The sequence below is a fragment of the Barbus barbus genome (genome assembly GCF_936440315.1).
Source record: "Barbus barbus genome assembly, chromosome: 20".
Classification (NCBI taxonomy): domain Eukaryota; kingdom Metazoa; phylum Chordata; class Actinopteri; order Cypriniformes; family Cyprinidae; genus Barbus; species Barbus barbus.
Window position 1 is genome coordinate 31,512,619 of NC_136748.1, and position 15,486 is coordinate 31,528,104.

The 15,486-nt window shown below is 40.2% G+C and overlaps 1 protein-coding gene across 1 annotated transcript in view; it reads left to right on the forward strand.

The window, feature by feature from the left end:
- LOC306886388 (ribosome quality control complex subunit NEMF-like) overlaps positions 1-15,486 on the forward strand; it is a 25,795-nt gene that overhangs the window by 4,775 nt on the left and 5,534 nt on the right. Inside the window, exons 9-23 of the mRNA XM_079443443.1 lie at positions 78-148; positions 263-338; positions 1,745-1,885; positions 10,418-10,626; positions 10,702-10,893; positions 10,969-11,032; positions 11,778-11,866; positions 11,942-12,045; positions 12,132-12,194; positions 13,105-13,217; positions 13,288-13,345; positions 13,531-13,589; positions 14,951-15,071; positions 15,157-15,325; positions 15,397-15,439. Of these exons, the coding sequence (XP_079299569.1) occupies positions 78-148; positions 263-338; positions 1,745-1,885; positions 10,418-10,626; positions 10,702-10,893; positions 10,969-11,032; positions 11,778-11,866; positions 11,942-12,045; positions 12,132-12,194; positions 13,105-13,217; positions 13,288-13,345; positions 13,531-13,589; positions 14,951-15,071; positions 15,157-15,325; positions 15,397-15,439 (1,572 nt within the window). The remainder of the gene's footprint in view (positions 1-77; positions 149-262; positions 339-1,744; positions 1,886-10,417; positions 10,627-10,701; positions 10,894-10,968; positions 11,033-11,777; positions 11,867-11,941; positions 12,046-12,131; positions 12,195-13,104; positions 13,218-13,287; positions 13,346-13,530; positions 13,590-14,950; positions 15,072-15,156; positions 15,326-15,396; positions 15,440-15,486) is intronic.

Here is a 15,486-nt window from a genome sequence, read left to right on the forward strand (position 1 = left end):
GTGTGTCACGAATGATTCTTCTCCTGCGTCTCGATCGTTACCTGAACGCTCGTCTGTTCATGTCTGTCCACTCTCAGGGCTTCATCATTCAGAAGAGCGAGAAGAAGCCCAGCATGAGTCCAGATGAAGCCGAGGAAGAGTTGCTGACGTACGATGATCTGATTCTGTCACGCTTCTTTCTTCCGGTCGTATTTTATCATGTTACTGATAAACACAGAGCTTTTCTGTCACGTGCAATAATTAGTCCTCTTTTGTTTAACAGATATGAAGAATTTCATCCATTTCTCTTTTGTCAACATGAAAAGAGCTGCTATGTTGAGTTTGAGTCTTTTAACAAGGTTTGTGCTGGGTTTGCTCGTTGCACACACTGTTGATGGCATAAGTTTTCATCCCCCTTTCAGAATCCACGAGGTGTTTGTCTTTTTAAAAAAAAAATAAGACAGAATATAAACATTGCATTTCGTTTATTTGACGGTTTTTGCAGGTCTTAAAAAGTCTTAATTTGCCCTTCCTTAAACTTAAACAGTCTTAAATCAGAGTAGAGAGTCTTACATTCATAAAGTCACAGCAAAACATGAATATCTTCCTCAGTTTTTTTGTCTTGTTTTCCAGTACACATCTTTAAATCAAGATACATTTACTTGTGATACAAATGTAAAAGTAGTCTGGAAAAATTGATCAAAAGTTTATGCTTAAAACAAAAACTAATGTCTTTCGGCGGGGTCATGGGACTCCATTAGCAGATACCCTGCAGGCAGTAGACGTCTATGTAATGTCAGGTTGACGTCGGACAGACGTTGCATTTTGGTTGAAAATGAAAATCGGGTTGACGTCAATATTTGGTGGAATACGTTAACGAATACTTAACGTTGGATTTTGGTTACACCACCTAAAAACAACAAAATCTCAACGTCAGCTGACGTCGGTATTGGACATCAATGTAACATTGACATTAGACGTTGAATTTACATTTTGGTCACCTGGCGTCGCAACCGAAATTTAATCAAATATCAACGTCTTATGACGTTGTGTGCCTGCTGGGTAACATATATTTTTTTGTTTTTACCATAAACTCATATTGATCACTTTCTCAGAAAACAAGACTTCTTTTGTAATTTTGCTTCTCCAGTAAATGTTTCTTGATGTATTAATCTTGAGACATTCACACTGGAAAACAAGAAAGATATACTGATAAACAATAGCACTTAAGAAATTTCCATATTTCTGGTGGTTTGGAGCAGAGCTGTTCATTTGTTTCTGTAAAATGAATGGAGTAATGGAGATTTGTTAGAAGTTGTATTTTCAAACTGTTGCTGATAAGACTCATTGTGTTCCCTAGACATAAGTGACACTGGAGCACAAAACCAGTCATAAGGGGCAATTTTTTTTAAATTGAGATTTATGCATCATGAATAAATAATCTTTCCATTGATGTATGGTTTGTTAGGAGAGGACAATATTTGTCTGAGATACAACAATATTTGAAAATCTGGAATCTGAGGGAGCAAAAAAATCTAAATATTGAGAAAATCTCCTTTAAAGTTGTTCAAATGAAGTTCTTAGCAATGCATATTACTAATCAAAAATGAAGTTTTGATATATTTACGGTAGGAAATTTACTAAATATCTTCACTTGGTCTTCAAAAAAAAACTTAAATGGACTTTTATCAAACGTTCTCTTCACAGTTTATCTCTGACACTTGTCTAAATTGTAAGCGATGCACGATCTTGTGTGTGATCTCAGGCGGTCGATGAGTTCTTCTCGAAGATGGAGAGTCAGAAGCTGGACGTGAAGGCGCTGCAGCAGGAGAAACACGCGCTGAAGAAGCTGGAGAACGTCAGACGAGATCACGAGCAGCGGCTGGAGACGCTTCATCAGGCTCAGGTCTGTGAGCGTGCAAGAACAAACCAGAGCGTTTGTGACGATCCTGCACTCTTTCACTGTGTGGCTTTATCCTCTAGAGATCAGGGCCTGTATTCACAAAACATTTTATGTCAAGTAACTATTATTTGTATAGTGGTTTTAACAATGTAAATTGTGTCAAAGCAGCTTTACATCGGCTTGATATAGAGCTGGGTGGTTTTATATCAGCTTTACATACAGGTGCTGGTCATACAATTAGAATATCATGAAAAAGTTTATTTCAGTAATACCATTCAAAAAGTGAAACTTGTATATTAGATTCATTCATTACACACAGACTGATATATTTCTGATATATAATATATCATATATATATATATTGATATATAATATATATTGATATATAATGTTTATTTCCTTTAATTTTGATGATTATAACTGACAACTAATGAAAGTCCCAAATTCAGTATCTCAGAAAATTCAGTTTGACGTCAGTTCAGTTTGTCGAAATAGTGTCATTCTCCTCTGGCCAGCAGAAGCAGCAGTTTAAATCTAGGCTAAAGCAGAGTCAGATTGTGCAGAGGACTCATCTGGTTCCTGTGGTCTTGTCCTGATGGCGTCTTGGAGACAGGGTCTTCACTGGGGGTCAGTCTCTGGGGTCATCTAGGTGTCCTGCTGTAGAGGTCATCTCTAGGTGCTGATCCACCATCTGATCTGGATACAGTCTGGATCTGGGTGGCTACGGTGACCTCGGAATAAGAAACAAACAGACTAATATTAGCGTAGATGCCATTCTTCTAACAATGTAACAAGTACATCAGGTGTTTTGGGAAGTGTTCCTGGTTCCGGTTGACCTAATTAATGCAGCCTAACAATCCTTTAACAGATTTGAATTATAGAAATGCTATAGTGTGTTATGTGTAAGCCAGGTTAAAGAGATGGGTCTTTAATCTAGATTTAAACTGACAGAGTGTGTCTGCCTCCAGAACAGTGTTAGGTAGATTGTTCCAGAGTTTGGGAGCTAAATAGGAGAACGATCTGCCGTCTGCAGTTGATTTTGATATTCTAGGTATTATCAAAAGTGAAAGTGACGTGAGGCCAAGTAAGTTAGTAAGTTCACCCATACTCGGAATTTGTGCTCTGCATTTAACCCATCCAAAGTGCACACACACACACACACAGCAGTGCACACACACACACACACAGCAGTGCACACACACACACACACACACACACAGCAGTGCACACACACACACACACACACACACAGCAGTGCACACACACACACACACACACACAGCAGTGCACACACACACACACACACACAGCAGTGAACACACACACACAGCAGTGCACACACACACACAGCAGTGAATACACACACACAGCAGTGCACATACACACACACAGCAGTGCACACACACACACACAGCAGTGCACACACACACACACACACACACACACACACAGCAGTGCGCACACACACACACACACACACACACAGCAGTGCGCACACACACACACACACACACACACAGCAGTGCACACACACACACACACACACACACACACACACAGCAGTGAACACACACACACAGCAGTGAATACACACACACACACAGCAGTGAACACACACACACACACACACAGCAGTGCACACACACACACACACACACACAGCAGTGCACACACACACACACACAGCAGTGCACACACACACACACACACACACACACACACACACAGCAGTGCACACACACACACACACACAGCAGTGAACACACACATGGAGCAGTGAACACACACACGGAGCAGTGGGCAGCCATTTATGTTGTGGCGCCCAGGGAGCAGTTGATTTTGATATTCTAGATATTATCAAATGGACAGAGTTTTGAGATCGCAGCGGACGTGAAGGACTATAATGTGATAAGAGCTCACTCAAATACTGAGGAGCCAAACCATTCAGGGCTTTATAGGTAATTAACAAGATCTTAAGATCTATCCGATGTTTAATAGGGAGCCAATGCAGTGTTGACAGAACCGGGCTAATATGGTCATACTTCCTGGTTCTAGTAAGAACTCTAGCTGCTGTATTTAGAACCAGCTGGAGTTTATTAAACGTGCAGAGCAACCACCCAATAAAGCATTACTATAATCTAACCTCGAGGTCATGAATGCATGAATTAATGTTTCTGCATTTGACATTGAGAGCATAGGTCGTAATTTAGATATATTTTTAAGATGGAAAAATGCAGTTTTACAAATGCTAGAAACATGTTTTTCGAAGGAAAGATTGCTATAAAAATGTACGCCTAGGTTACTAACTGATGACGAAGAATTTACAGAGCAGCCGTCAAGTATTAGACAGTGATCTAGGTTATTACATGCAAACGTTTTTGGTCCAATAATTAACACCTCTGTTTTTTCAGAATTTAGCTGTAAGAAATTGCTAGTCATCCAGTTTTTGATATCAACTATACATTCCGTTAGTTTTGCAAATTGGTAAGTTTCATCAGGTCACGAAGAAATATAGAACTGAGTATCATCAGCATAACAGTGAAAGCTAACACCATGTTTGCTAATGATATCTCCCCAGGGTAACATGTAAAGCGTGAAAAGTAAGGGGCCAAGTACTGATCCTTGAGGTACTCCATACTGCACTTGTGATTGGTTTGATACCTCTTCATTTACTGCCACAAACTGATGACGGTCAGATAAGTACGATTTGAACCATGCCAGTGCACTTCCTCTAATGCCAACATAATTTTCTAGTCTATTTAAAAGAATGTTGTGGTCGATAGTGTCAAACGCGGCGCTAAGATCCAGTAGCACTACTATGGCTCTTTTCCACTGCGTGGTACGACTCGGCTCGGCACGGCTCAGAACAGCACGACACTGCTCAGCTCAGCTCGGCTCGGGTTGTGTTTCCACTGCAGTTTAGTACCACTTTAGAGTGAGCAGGATTATTCACGTGTCGTTACTTATTCAAGTGCCGCCTCTACTGCCGTGACTCCTGAAAAACTGTGCGCATTTAAATCTAGCGGCTCTGTTGTGTCTCGTGCCGCAAGTTCAATGACGCAGGCAGTGGCGATTTTCTCCGGCCAATCAGCGATCAGCAGAGTTTACAAGTCACGTTTTGGTAACGGTACGGCTCGCTTGGAACCTTGGCCGAGGTGGTACTAAAAAAAAGTACCAGGTACTGTACCCAGTGGAAAAGCCCCTAAAAGTGCGCCGTACTGAACTGTACCGTGCCGTACCATGCAGTGGAAAAGCACTAATAGAGAGATACAACCACGATCAGATGATAAAAGCAGGTCGTTTGTAACTCTAATGAGAGCAGTCTCAGTACTATGATATTTTCTAAAACCTGACTGGAAATCCTCACGTATATCATTTTTCTCTAAAGCCGGGCTCACACTGTGCGATTTTTAATAGTCTTTTGCGATTGCTGCTTGTCACACTGTACGAACATGATCCCCATGTCAGACTGTAGGATCTCAGTTGTCTTAATGTCAGACTGTACGACAGTCAAGACGCGATAAAAACGGACGCACTCAAGAAGACGTGTCCGGAGTTTTACGTCATCAATACGTGACCCGCGTTCTCTCGCTATAATGGTAGCTAGCAAACAACAGCAACGTGTAGCATTAGTTTTATTAATTACATGCCTTGATGTTAAAAAAAAAAGCGAGAAAGACGACGTGTGTGGAGCAAGTCATGGCTGGGCAAAAGAGGGCTATATGGACTTCCAGTTCTACAGAGCGAACTTGAGGTAATTTTGTTATTCGAGTTTAAACATCCTGCCCCTTAATAAATAAACTTTAAGTAAACTTTACTTTGTACATATATTGTTTTTACAAATAATGAATGGTTTGAAGTTGTCGCGCTAATTGTGTCATCAAGTTCAGTGCTCCTATTGGTTCTTGGTTTGACGATCGTTGTAGGAGATGTCACACTGCAGGAAAGTGTCTGAAATCTTCTGACACTGCCAGAATTTAATCGGAGGAAAAAATTGATCGCAACGGCCATTAATCGGCTGTCGGTGAACATGTCAAACCAGCGATCTAGACGACCGATTTCAGCCTAGGATTATAGGAATCTTTTAGGATGTTAGGATTTTCTAAATTTGTCTCAGACGAACAAATCGTGGCCAAAATCGCACAGTGTGAGCCGGGCTTAAGAAGGAACATAGTTGTGATGATACTACCTTTTCTAATATCTTTGACAGAAAAGCGAGATTTGAGATCGGTCTGTAATTAATTCTTTGGGGTCAAGTTGTGTTTTTTTAATGATAGGCTTAATTACAGTCAGTTTGAAGGTTTTTGGGACATATCCTAATGACGATGAGTTAGGGGTGTTCGATATGATGATTTTTGATCATAGACAATAAAAATGTCTCCACTCAGGATTCTGATCTGCTTTTGAAGAAATATGGTAGTATCGTGCTACAGCACACATGATCAAATACAGTTCTGGCCTCCGTCTCTATATACTGTACAACACGACACACATTCACATCAGTGTTAACTCAGCGGTAGAGTTACACTCACGGGACACTGCACTTATTTGCATTCACAAAAGTACATTATTTGCGTGTTTTAAAGCCTTGCCGGTTAAATGTTTAATTCGCGCGCTGGTCTGATGTGCGCTTTTTCTGAGCACATACACCTGAAGCACACGCACTAAAACACCTGTCTAACAGCGCCTGATTACTCAACTAACTTATCTTTTGCGCTAATACTGTCAAAACACACAAGGTTTACATACAGACTCAGTTGGTTATCTCTAAAATGAAAGTAAATAGTTAAGAGAGAAACAGATGCGTGCCTGTATATTAGATGCGTGCAGCTCTTAAAGGGACAGGACACTAAACATGCTGTCGACTGTCATTAAAGGGATAGTTCACCCTACAATTTAATTTCTGTCATTATTTACTCACTCACATGTTGTCCCAAACCACTATTAATTTCTTGTGCTGAACACAAAATAAGATATTTTGAAGAATGAGGGTAACCAAACAGTTGCTGGTCCACATTGTCTTTGATAGCAGGAAAGAACAATCCTATGGAAGTCACTGAGGACCAGCAACTGATTGGTTTTCCACCTTCTTCAAAATAGCATTTATGTTCAGCAGAAGAAAGAAACCCATTCAGGTTTAAAACAAATTTTGAGTAAATGATGGTATAAATATAAAACACTATGACAGAATCGACAGACAGATGACAGAATTTTTATTCTTTAATGTTAAAACAACAACAACAACAAAAAAACTCTTGACCAAAAAAAAAATACAGTTGCTTTAATAGGAATCAATCTATATAGAGTTTCATTGTTATATTTATTCATTAAATTTCTTGAATGCTCCTGCTAAATATGCCTAATTGTACCTGAAAATATTTTTTTTGTATTTTATTATATTATATTTTATTTATATATTATGTGTATTTGTAAAGTGTATCTTTGTTCTTATTTTTTAATAACAAAAAAAAAATGACAAAGATTTTTATCTTCACCCACTTTGGCCTAAAATATCCACCATTCTTTTTTATATTTTGTTACCTTGAAAGGATTTGTCTTTATAATAGGAAATTAGTTTGGCTGCACTGCTCAGACAAAATAATAAAACCAACATGACAAAGAATCATGATAAAATCGTGAAATCGTGATATTTCTAAAAAAAAAACGTGATATGATATTTTTTCCATATCGCCCACCCCTATGATGAGTTAATAATATTCAGAAGAGGATCTATGACTTCTGGAAGCACCTCTTTTAGGAGCTTAGATGGAACAGGGTCTAACATACAGGTTGGTTTATAGATGATTTAACAAGTTTATACAAATCTTCATTTCCAATAGAAGAGAATGAGTGGAATTGTTCCTCAGGGGATCTATAGTGCACTATCTGATGCGATACTGTGGCTGACGGCTGCATGGTTACAGTTTTATCTCTAATAAAATCGATCTTGGAAGTAAAGTAGTTCATAAAGTCATTACTGCTGTGCTGCTGGGTAATGTCTGCACCTGCTGATGTTATATTTTTTGTTAATTTAGCCACTGTATTAAATAAATACTTGAGGTTGTGTTTGTTTTCTTCTAAAAGAGACATAAAGTAACCAGATCTAGCAGTTTTTAATTTAAAAACAATTTTAAGCGTAAAGGAGCAACCGTATCTAAAGTGCTAGAAAAGTGAGAGTCAATAGTTTCTGTTACATCATCAAGTTGTTCTGAGCTGTTGGATATGCTGAGGAATTGAGATAAGTCAGGAAAATTATTTATAAAGTAGTCTTTTGTGGTAGAAGTGATGGTTCTACTAAATTTGTAACAAGGAGTTGGCTTTACAGCTTTAGCTATATGGAATATACACTGTAAGGGTATTACATATTAATACGTAATTTAAAGAAATAGTTTAATTTAGCTCAAAGGGAATAATTTATGATTTTATAGGGATTTGAACAGAATTGGTATTGCGGCGATTCACTGAACGAGCCGTATAACAAACTCTGTACTGGATATTAACATCCCAAATATAGTGAAAACACTATTAAACAGCACAGTAACGAAATCGACAGATTAAGGCATTAACTTGTGAGCAGAAAACACAAGATACTTCTCTTTTCAATGTAAATAAGATTTTATTTATATAAACCTAAAACATAAACTAATCTAACACATGAACACAAGCATTCACACATTCACACGCTGCAGAAAGAGAGAAAGTGAGGAAAGGATGAGTTTAAGAGAATGGAAATGTGAAATCCCAAGTTCACAGCAATATGTGCTATTGCATAGACCTGAACAACCATCAATCACTTATTTAACCCTCGCTTTGAGTTTCTCAATGAGGCTATTATATTAAATACACCAATTAGAACCTGTTAGAACCTGGAGGTGTTGCTTGCTTTGCCTGTGTAACGGGGTTGTGTCCTCGTTGCAGACGGGGTTCCCCGAAGTGTCTGATTGGCTGGAAGTTCAGTAGGCGTTGGCTGAAGATGCGGAGTTGGGTCTGCTGGAAGTTTTGAGTGCAGTCGGAGCTGGACTTTGTAGCAAATTTACATTAGAACACGAAACTCCACGGAAAGAAAAGAAACTAAAGTAAAAGAATAAAAATAAAATGATGTAACGAGACTAAGTTGTTTTCCTTCTCATTATGGCACGTGGGCCAGAGCACGCTCAAACAGCAGCACTCGGTGAGAGAGGGACGAGAGATAGAGAGAACAAAAGAGGAAGAAAGAAGGAGGGACAACAGTTTTAAACTCGCTTCTGGACACATCCCATCTGGATGTCTTGACCAATTAGATAGGCTATTATCTTAGCTAGGGGTGTTCTTTACATCATAAATCAGCTTGTTATCAGTCACATGGTCCGAATTTTACAGGCTTTGGCAAAGTATACCTTTTTGAACATGATTTCATAATAAGACTATGATGCATTTGACAAAGAATTGATTGGAAGAAACATTCACAGCATGAATTTTCAAACTCATACATACTAAACATGAAATATTTCTCTTTAACTATTCAATAATGATTAAAAAGACATACATATTATTTGATTAAAACATGATATGTGGGTACAACATAAAAATGTCCTTTTAGGATGATTTTATGTGCATATGGAGAAGAAAGTCTTGTATAGTTCTAAGGAGAACGAAGGCATGTTCTTTAGACAGGAATGTTGGGTTGGTCTGTCTTCTATGTGGGGGAGAAGTCAGTCTAAGGAAGCTCGTGAATACAATCGTGGAACACGTGATGGCCATCTCTTTGACATCAGTCTTGATTATTTGCAACAAATTTGACAGTCTCCTTCTTGAATTGGAATTATCAATAAGTGTTCGTTTGTCTCAAGGTTGTAAGCTGTTTGGTGAAAGAGGCTCGCTAAGTTAGGATTGCTTCAGCTAGTTGGAGCCAGGAATCCGGACAGATTTATGATATCCTGTTTCTTGGAGCCTCTCTTTCTGGAATCTCAGCTTCTCATGTTTCAATGTTCTGATCGCAGCTTCACTTTGTCTGATTCAGTCTCTGATATCCTACAACACGAAACTAGATAATGATCTGAGATATCATCGCTCTGCTGCAATATTTCAACGCCACTGACATCAATTCCATATGACAGTATTAAATCTAGAGTATGATTTCGACAATGAGTAGGTCCTGAAACGTGTTGTTTAACACCAATGGAGCTTAGAATGACTATAAATGCTGATCCCAACGAATCTCTTTCATTATCAGCATGGATATTAAAATCACCATCAATTAGGACTTTATCTGCAGCCAGCACTACCTCAGATAGAAAAGTCTGTGTGGTGGCCTGGTGGCCTGTATACAGTAGCCAGTACAAACATCACAGGGGATTTATCACTAACACGTGTTTCTCTAGATCATGTTATACGCAGCACATTACTTCGAACGAATTATCTCGAACGAAAATAGCTAGTTTAGGACAGTTTGTGGTTCCGTAGTCTAGGACAGTTCTTTTCTTTCAGTACTTTTAGCCTTAAGTGAATACTGGTTCTGATTGTATTGGAGTGGTCTGGTTGTGTGTGGTGTTGTAGGAGGTGGACCGGCTGAAGGGAGAGCTGGTGGAGATGAATCTTCACATCGTGGACCGAGCTCTTCAGGTGGTGCGCAGCGCTCTGGCCAATCAGGTGGACTGGGCCGAGATCGGTCAGATCGTGAAGGAAGCTCAGGTGGCCGGAGATCCTGTGGCCTGTGCCATTAAAGAGCTGAAGCTGCAGAGCAATCACATCACCATGCTGCTGAAGTGAGAGCTTTCACCCGCAGGCATCAGATGCTCTTCACCATGTCTCGGTGTGACCGCATCCTCCTTCTCTTTCAGAAACCCCTACAGCGGTCCAGAGGACGGAGAGGTGGAAGACACGGACGCCAGAAAGCCTGTGGAGACCCCAGAAGCACAGAAGGGGAAAAAGGGTAAGAACAAAGATAAAGGACAGAAAGGAAAAGTGGAGAAGGACAAACCGGTTCTGGTGGATGTGGATCTGAATCTCTCTGCTTACGCCAATGCAAAGAAGTGAGTTCAGACGTGAATCCTGTGATCAGACGTGATGCTCGTGACATGTTTACTGAAGCACGAGTCTCTCGTCAGGTATTACGACAGCAAGAGAAGCGCGGCCAAGAAAGAGCAGAAGACTGTGGAAGCAGCGCAGAAGGTGAGCAGAGACTAAACGCGCTCAGATCAGATTCTTTTACTGTACTTACAACAAAATTACAGACTTGCCAACGTATCCAGATGAAGAATAATTAAAGAAAGACATATTGCACATACACTGCAAGAAATTATTTAATTCCTTAGTATTTTTGTCATGTTTTCTAGTATAAATATCTACAAATTCTGGAATTAAGATGCGTTTACATGACAAGTAAAATGACTCAAGATATTTTGTCTTGAAAAAATATCCAAATTTTGTTCAAACAAGTAAAAATATCTGCCAATGGGGTAAGAGAAACTATCTTTATTCAAAGGCTAAACAAGATTATTTTTCTTACCCCATTGGCAGATATTTTTACTTGTTTGAACAAAATTTGGATATTTTTTCAAGACAAAATATCTTGAGTCATTTTACTTGTCATGTAAACGCATCTTAATTCCAGAATTTGTAGATATTTATACTAGAAAACAAGACAAATACTAAAGAAGAAAATCATTTTTTACAGTGTAAAGAGGAAAATAAAACTAATAATTACACCGTGCTGAGTGAAATAAAGTGCTTGCAGCCGCTCATGACCGTTCTTCTCATGTCAGGAGTGTGTTTTCAGTACGGTTATAGCTTTGGGATAAAACTGTTCATGAATCTTGCGTGTTTTGATAGACCTGTAAGGTTTCCCAGACAGCAACAGTTCAAATAAGTGTTGCAGGGTTGTTGAATGTCCGCTTTGTTTTTGTCTTGACTCGAGGCCTTCAAATCTGCTGAGAAAAAGACCAAACAAACACTGAAAGAAGTGCAGACGGTGACCAGCATCCAGAAGGCCAGGAAGGTGTACTGGTAAAGACACGCATCCGTCCGTCTGAGCCTGCAAACGCTGTGTGTGTTTCTCTGAGCCGGCTCTCTTGTGTTCAGGTTTGAGAAGTTTCTGTGGTTCGTCAGCTCAGAGAACTACCTGATCATCGCCGGACGAGACCAGCAGCAGAACGAGATGATCGTCAAGCGCTATCTGAGAGCAGGTCAGAGCCGAGGTCCTCCGCTCTCCTGATGATCTCCCCGGGGTTTCTCTGTGTCTCTGAATCCTGTGCTGCATGTGTTTCCTCAGGAGACCTTTACATTCACGCCGATCTGCACGGAGCCACGAGCTGCGTGATCAAGAACCCGTCCGGTGAGGAACCGCATGATGATCAAACTCTGATGATCTGATGTTGGTCAAAAGAACATTTGTTCACAAACACTGGGTTCATATGTGCTGTAGTTTCATAGAAATCAGTGAAGTGATTGGAAAAATCAGGTGACATTCGCTGGGAATCAAACACAGGACGAGCTGTTTGTGCTGCTCATGTGTGAAAACTCTGTCATTCAGGATCAGAAAGAGCTTTATTGCCAAGTATGTTTACACACAACAGGAGCTTCCAGTGCAGAAGAAAGTACAGACATACTGCAGACATACATGATAGTGCAGACTGCATAGGAATAACACAGCAGAGATTAAATATAACACTAATATGTGACCCTGGAGCACAAAACCATAAGGGTCATAAGGGTCCATTTTTTTAAATTGGGATTTATACATCATCTGAGAGCTGAATAAATAATCTTTCCATTGATGTATGGTTTGTTATGATCGGACAATATTTGTCTGAGATACAACTATTAGAAAATCTGGAATCTGAGGGAGCAAAAAAATCTAAATATTGAGAAAATCTCCTTTAAAGTTGTTCAAATGAAGTTCTTAGCAATGCATATTACTAATCAAAAATGAAGTTTTGATATATTTACGGTAGGACATTTACTAAATATCTTCATGGAACATGATCTTAATATCCTAATGATTTTTGTCAAAAAAGAGAAATGTATAATTTTGATCCATACAATGTATTGTTGGCTATTGCTACAGATATACCTGTGTTACTCATGACTGCTTTTGTGCTGCAGGGACACATATGAGGAAAACAGAAATTAAATACTGCAATACAGAAGTAGAAATGTAAGTGTCAGACACACAGGAGGATGTGGTTGTGAGCGTGTGTGTGTGTGTGTGTGTGTGTGTGTGTGTGTGTGTGTGTGTTCGTCAGGCGAGCCGGTTCCTCCGCGGACGCTCACTGAGGCCGGGACGATGTCCGTGTGCTACAGCGCGGCGTGGGACGCTAAAGTGGTCACCAGCGCGTGGTGGGTCCATCATCATCAGGTGAGCGGCAGCGGCACACGCGGAGGCAGGCTCGTCCGGGTCAGACGCTCATGTGCTTTATCTCCCACAGGTGTCCAAAACCGCTCCGACGGGAGAGTATCTGACCACCGGCAGCTTCATGATCAGAGGTGAGGGTTTGTCCATCAGTGTCTTTATATGAATATATAGTATATCACCTGCTAGAAACCAGCAATAATACAACCACCAGCTCTTACCTGTGTCTGGATCCCACTTCTGACACAAAAGTTGTTTCATGTTTTGTTTAAAAGTTGTTTACAAAATGAAAAGATTTTTTTGTTTCACTGTTCCACAGGGAAGAAGAACTTTCTGCCCCCTTCATATCTGATCATGGGCTTCGGGTTTCTGTTCAAGGTAAAGATGCATTAATGCTGAGGCGGTGTTAACTCTTTCTTCACCTGTTTCTTAAAATAGTTGCCAGCATTGTTGATCATTTTCACAAAAATGTCACGGCACTCAAAATATTTTGTTGTATGAATATCTGAATATAGTAAAAAAGTAAAAGTAAAGTCGTGACGTATTGTCAAGTATGGTGACCCATACTCGAAATTGGTGCTCTGCGTTTAACCCATCCAAGTGCACACACACAGCAGTGAGTAGTGAACAAATGCACACACAATACACACACACACACCGTGAACACACACCCGGAGCAGTGGGCATTTATGCTGCGGCGCCCGGGGAGCAGTTGGGGGTTCGGTGTCTTGCTCAAGGGCACCTCAGTCGTGGTATTGAGGGTGGAGAGAGCGCTGGACATTCCCTCCCCCCACCTACAATCCCTGCCGGCCGGGGGCTCGAACTCGCAACCTTTCGATTACGAGTCCGACTCTCTAACCATTAGGCCACGACTTCCCCCAATATGTCCAAAATATGCAATATGTCCAAAATAAGAACACAGTCTCTGCTTTGAAACAAAATGTTTTATTCTAGCTTCATGCAAACTTTTTTTTTTTTTTTTTTAGAAGTTTCATAAAAAAAAAGGTTTTGGACAAAAAGTTGAGAGAATTGCATTTTTGTCAAAGACTCGGTCTGGATCAGATTCAGACCGATGATCAGAACAGATGGAGTTGATCAGGAGGAGAGTCACTGTCCTAAACCACAGACATTTCATCCACTTAAAACACTGAATTACACTGCAAAAAATGATTGTCTTCCTTAATATTTTTGTCTTGTTTTCTGAAAATATTATCCAAATTTAGTTTTTGCTTCAAACATATCTGCCAATGGAGTCAGAAAAATCATCTTAATTAAAAGGCTAAACAAGATTATTTTTCTTAAATTATTATTCTTATTGGCAGATATTTTTACTTGTTTGAACAAAATTTGGATATTTGTTTCACAAAACAAAATATAATATCTTGAGTCATTTTACTTGTCAAGTAAATGCATCTTAATTCCAGAATTTGTAGAGATATATACTAGAAAACAAGACAAAATATTAAGGAAGAAAATAATTTTTTGCAGTGTAAACCAGACATTTCATTCACTAACGTTAGGCAGTTTTGATGGATATGCTGTTTGATGATGCACTATAATGCTCTTACATCTGCGACTCTGCTGCTCTTTCAGAAGATATGCGCCTCCTGCCGTAGAACAGCAAAAACACAGAAAGAAGGAAATTCTGTTAAAGATCTGTGCGTTATCAGTGGCCACGTGATCGTAATCTACGCTCGTTCATGTCGCACCTTCAGTTTCCAGTCTCTTTCTGATTGTAGGTGGATGACCAGAGTGTTTTCAGACATCGTGGAGAGAGGAAGATGAAGACGCTGGATGAGGAAGAGGCGGACGTGACCTCCAGCACTGCAGATCTCCTGGAGGAAGGAGAAGAACTCTTAGGTGTCCGCTCACAAACATCTCCATCAGTCTCCTCTGATTCTCCAGCTTTGTGTCAGATGATCAGCGGTCTGTGTTTGTGTCTCAGAGGAGGACAGCGAGGACGAGGCTGAGGAGCAGCAGGAGTCCAGCAGATCACCAGACGAGACGACCGCATGCGTCCGAGACCACGAGGAAGAGCCAGACGAGGAAGATCAGAGCCCAGAGATCAGCTTTCCAGACACCAGCATCTCTCTGTCACACCTGCAGCCCAACAGGTGAGGCTCGCTCCGACGGTCCTCCTGCTTTACTGCTGTGTGACGAGACGATTGAGTCTGTTTCTCCGCAGGACTCTTCAGAGCGATGCTTTCAAACAGGACGATCCCCAGCAGGTGAGTTACACACCTGAGATCACACCGTTCAGCTGTGAGTGACCCCA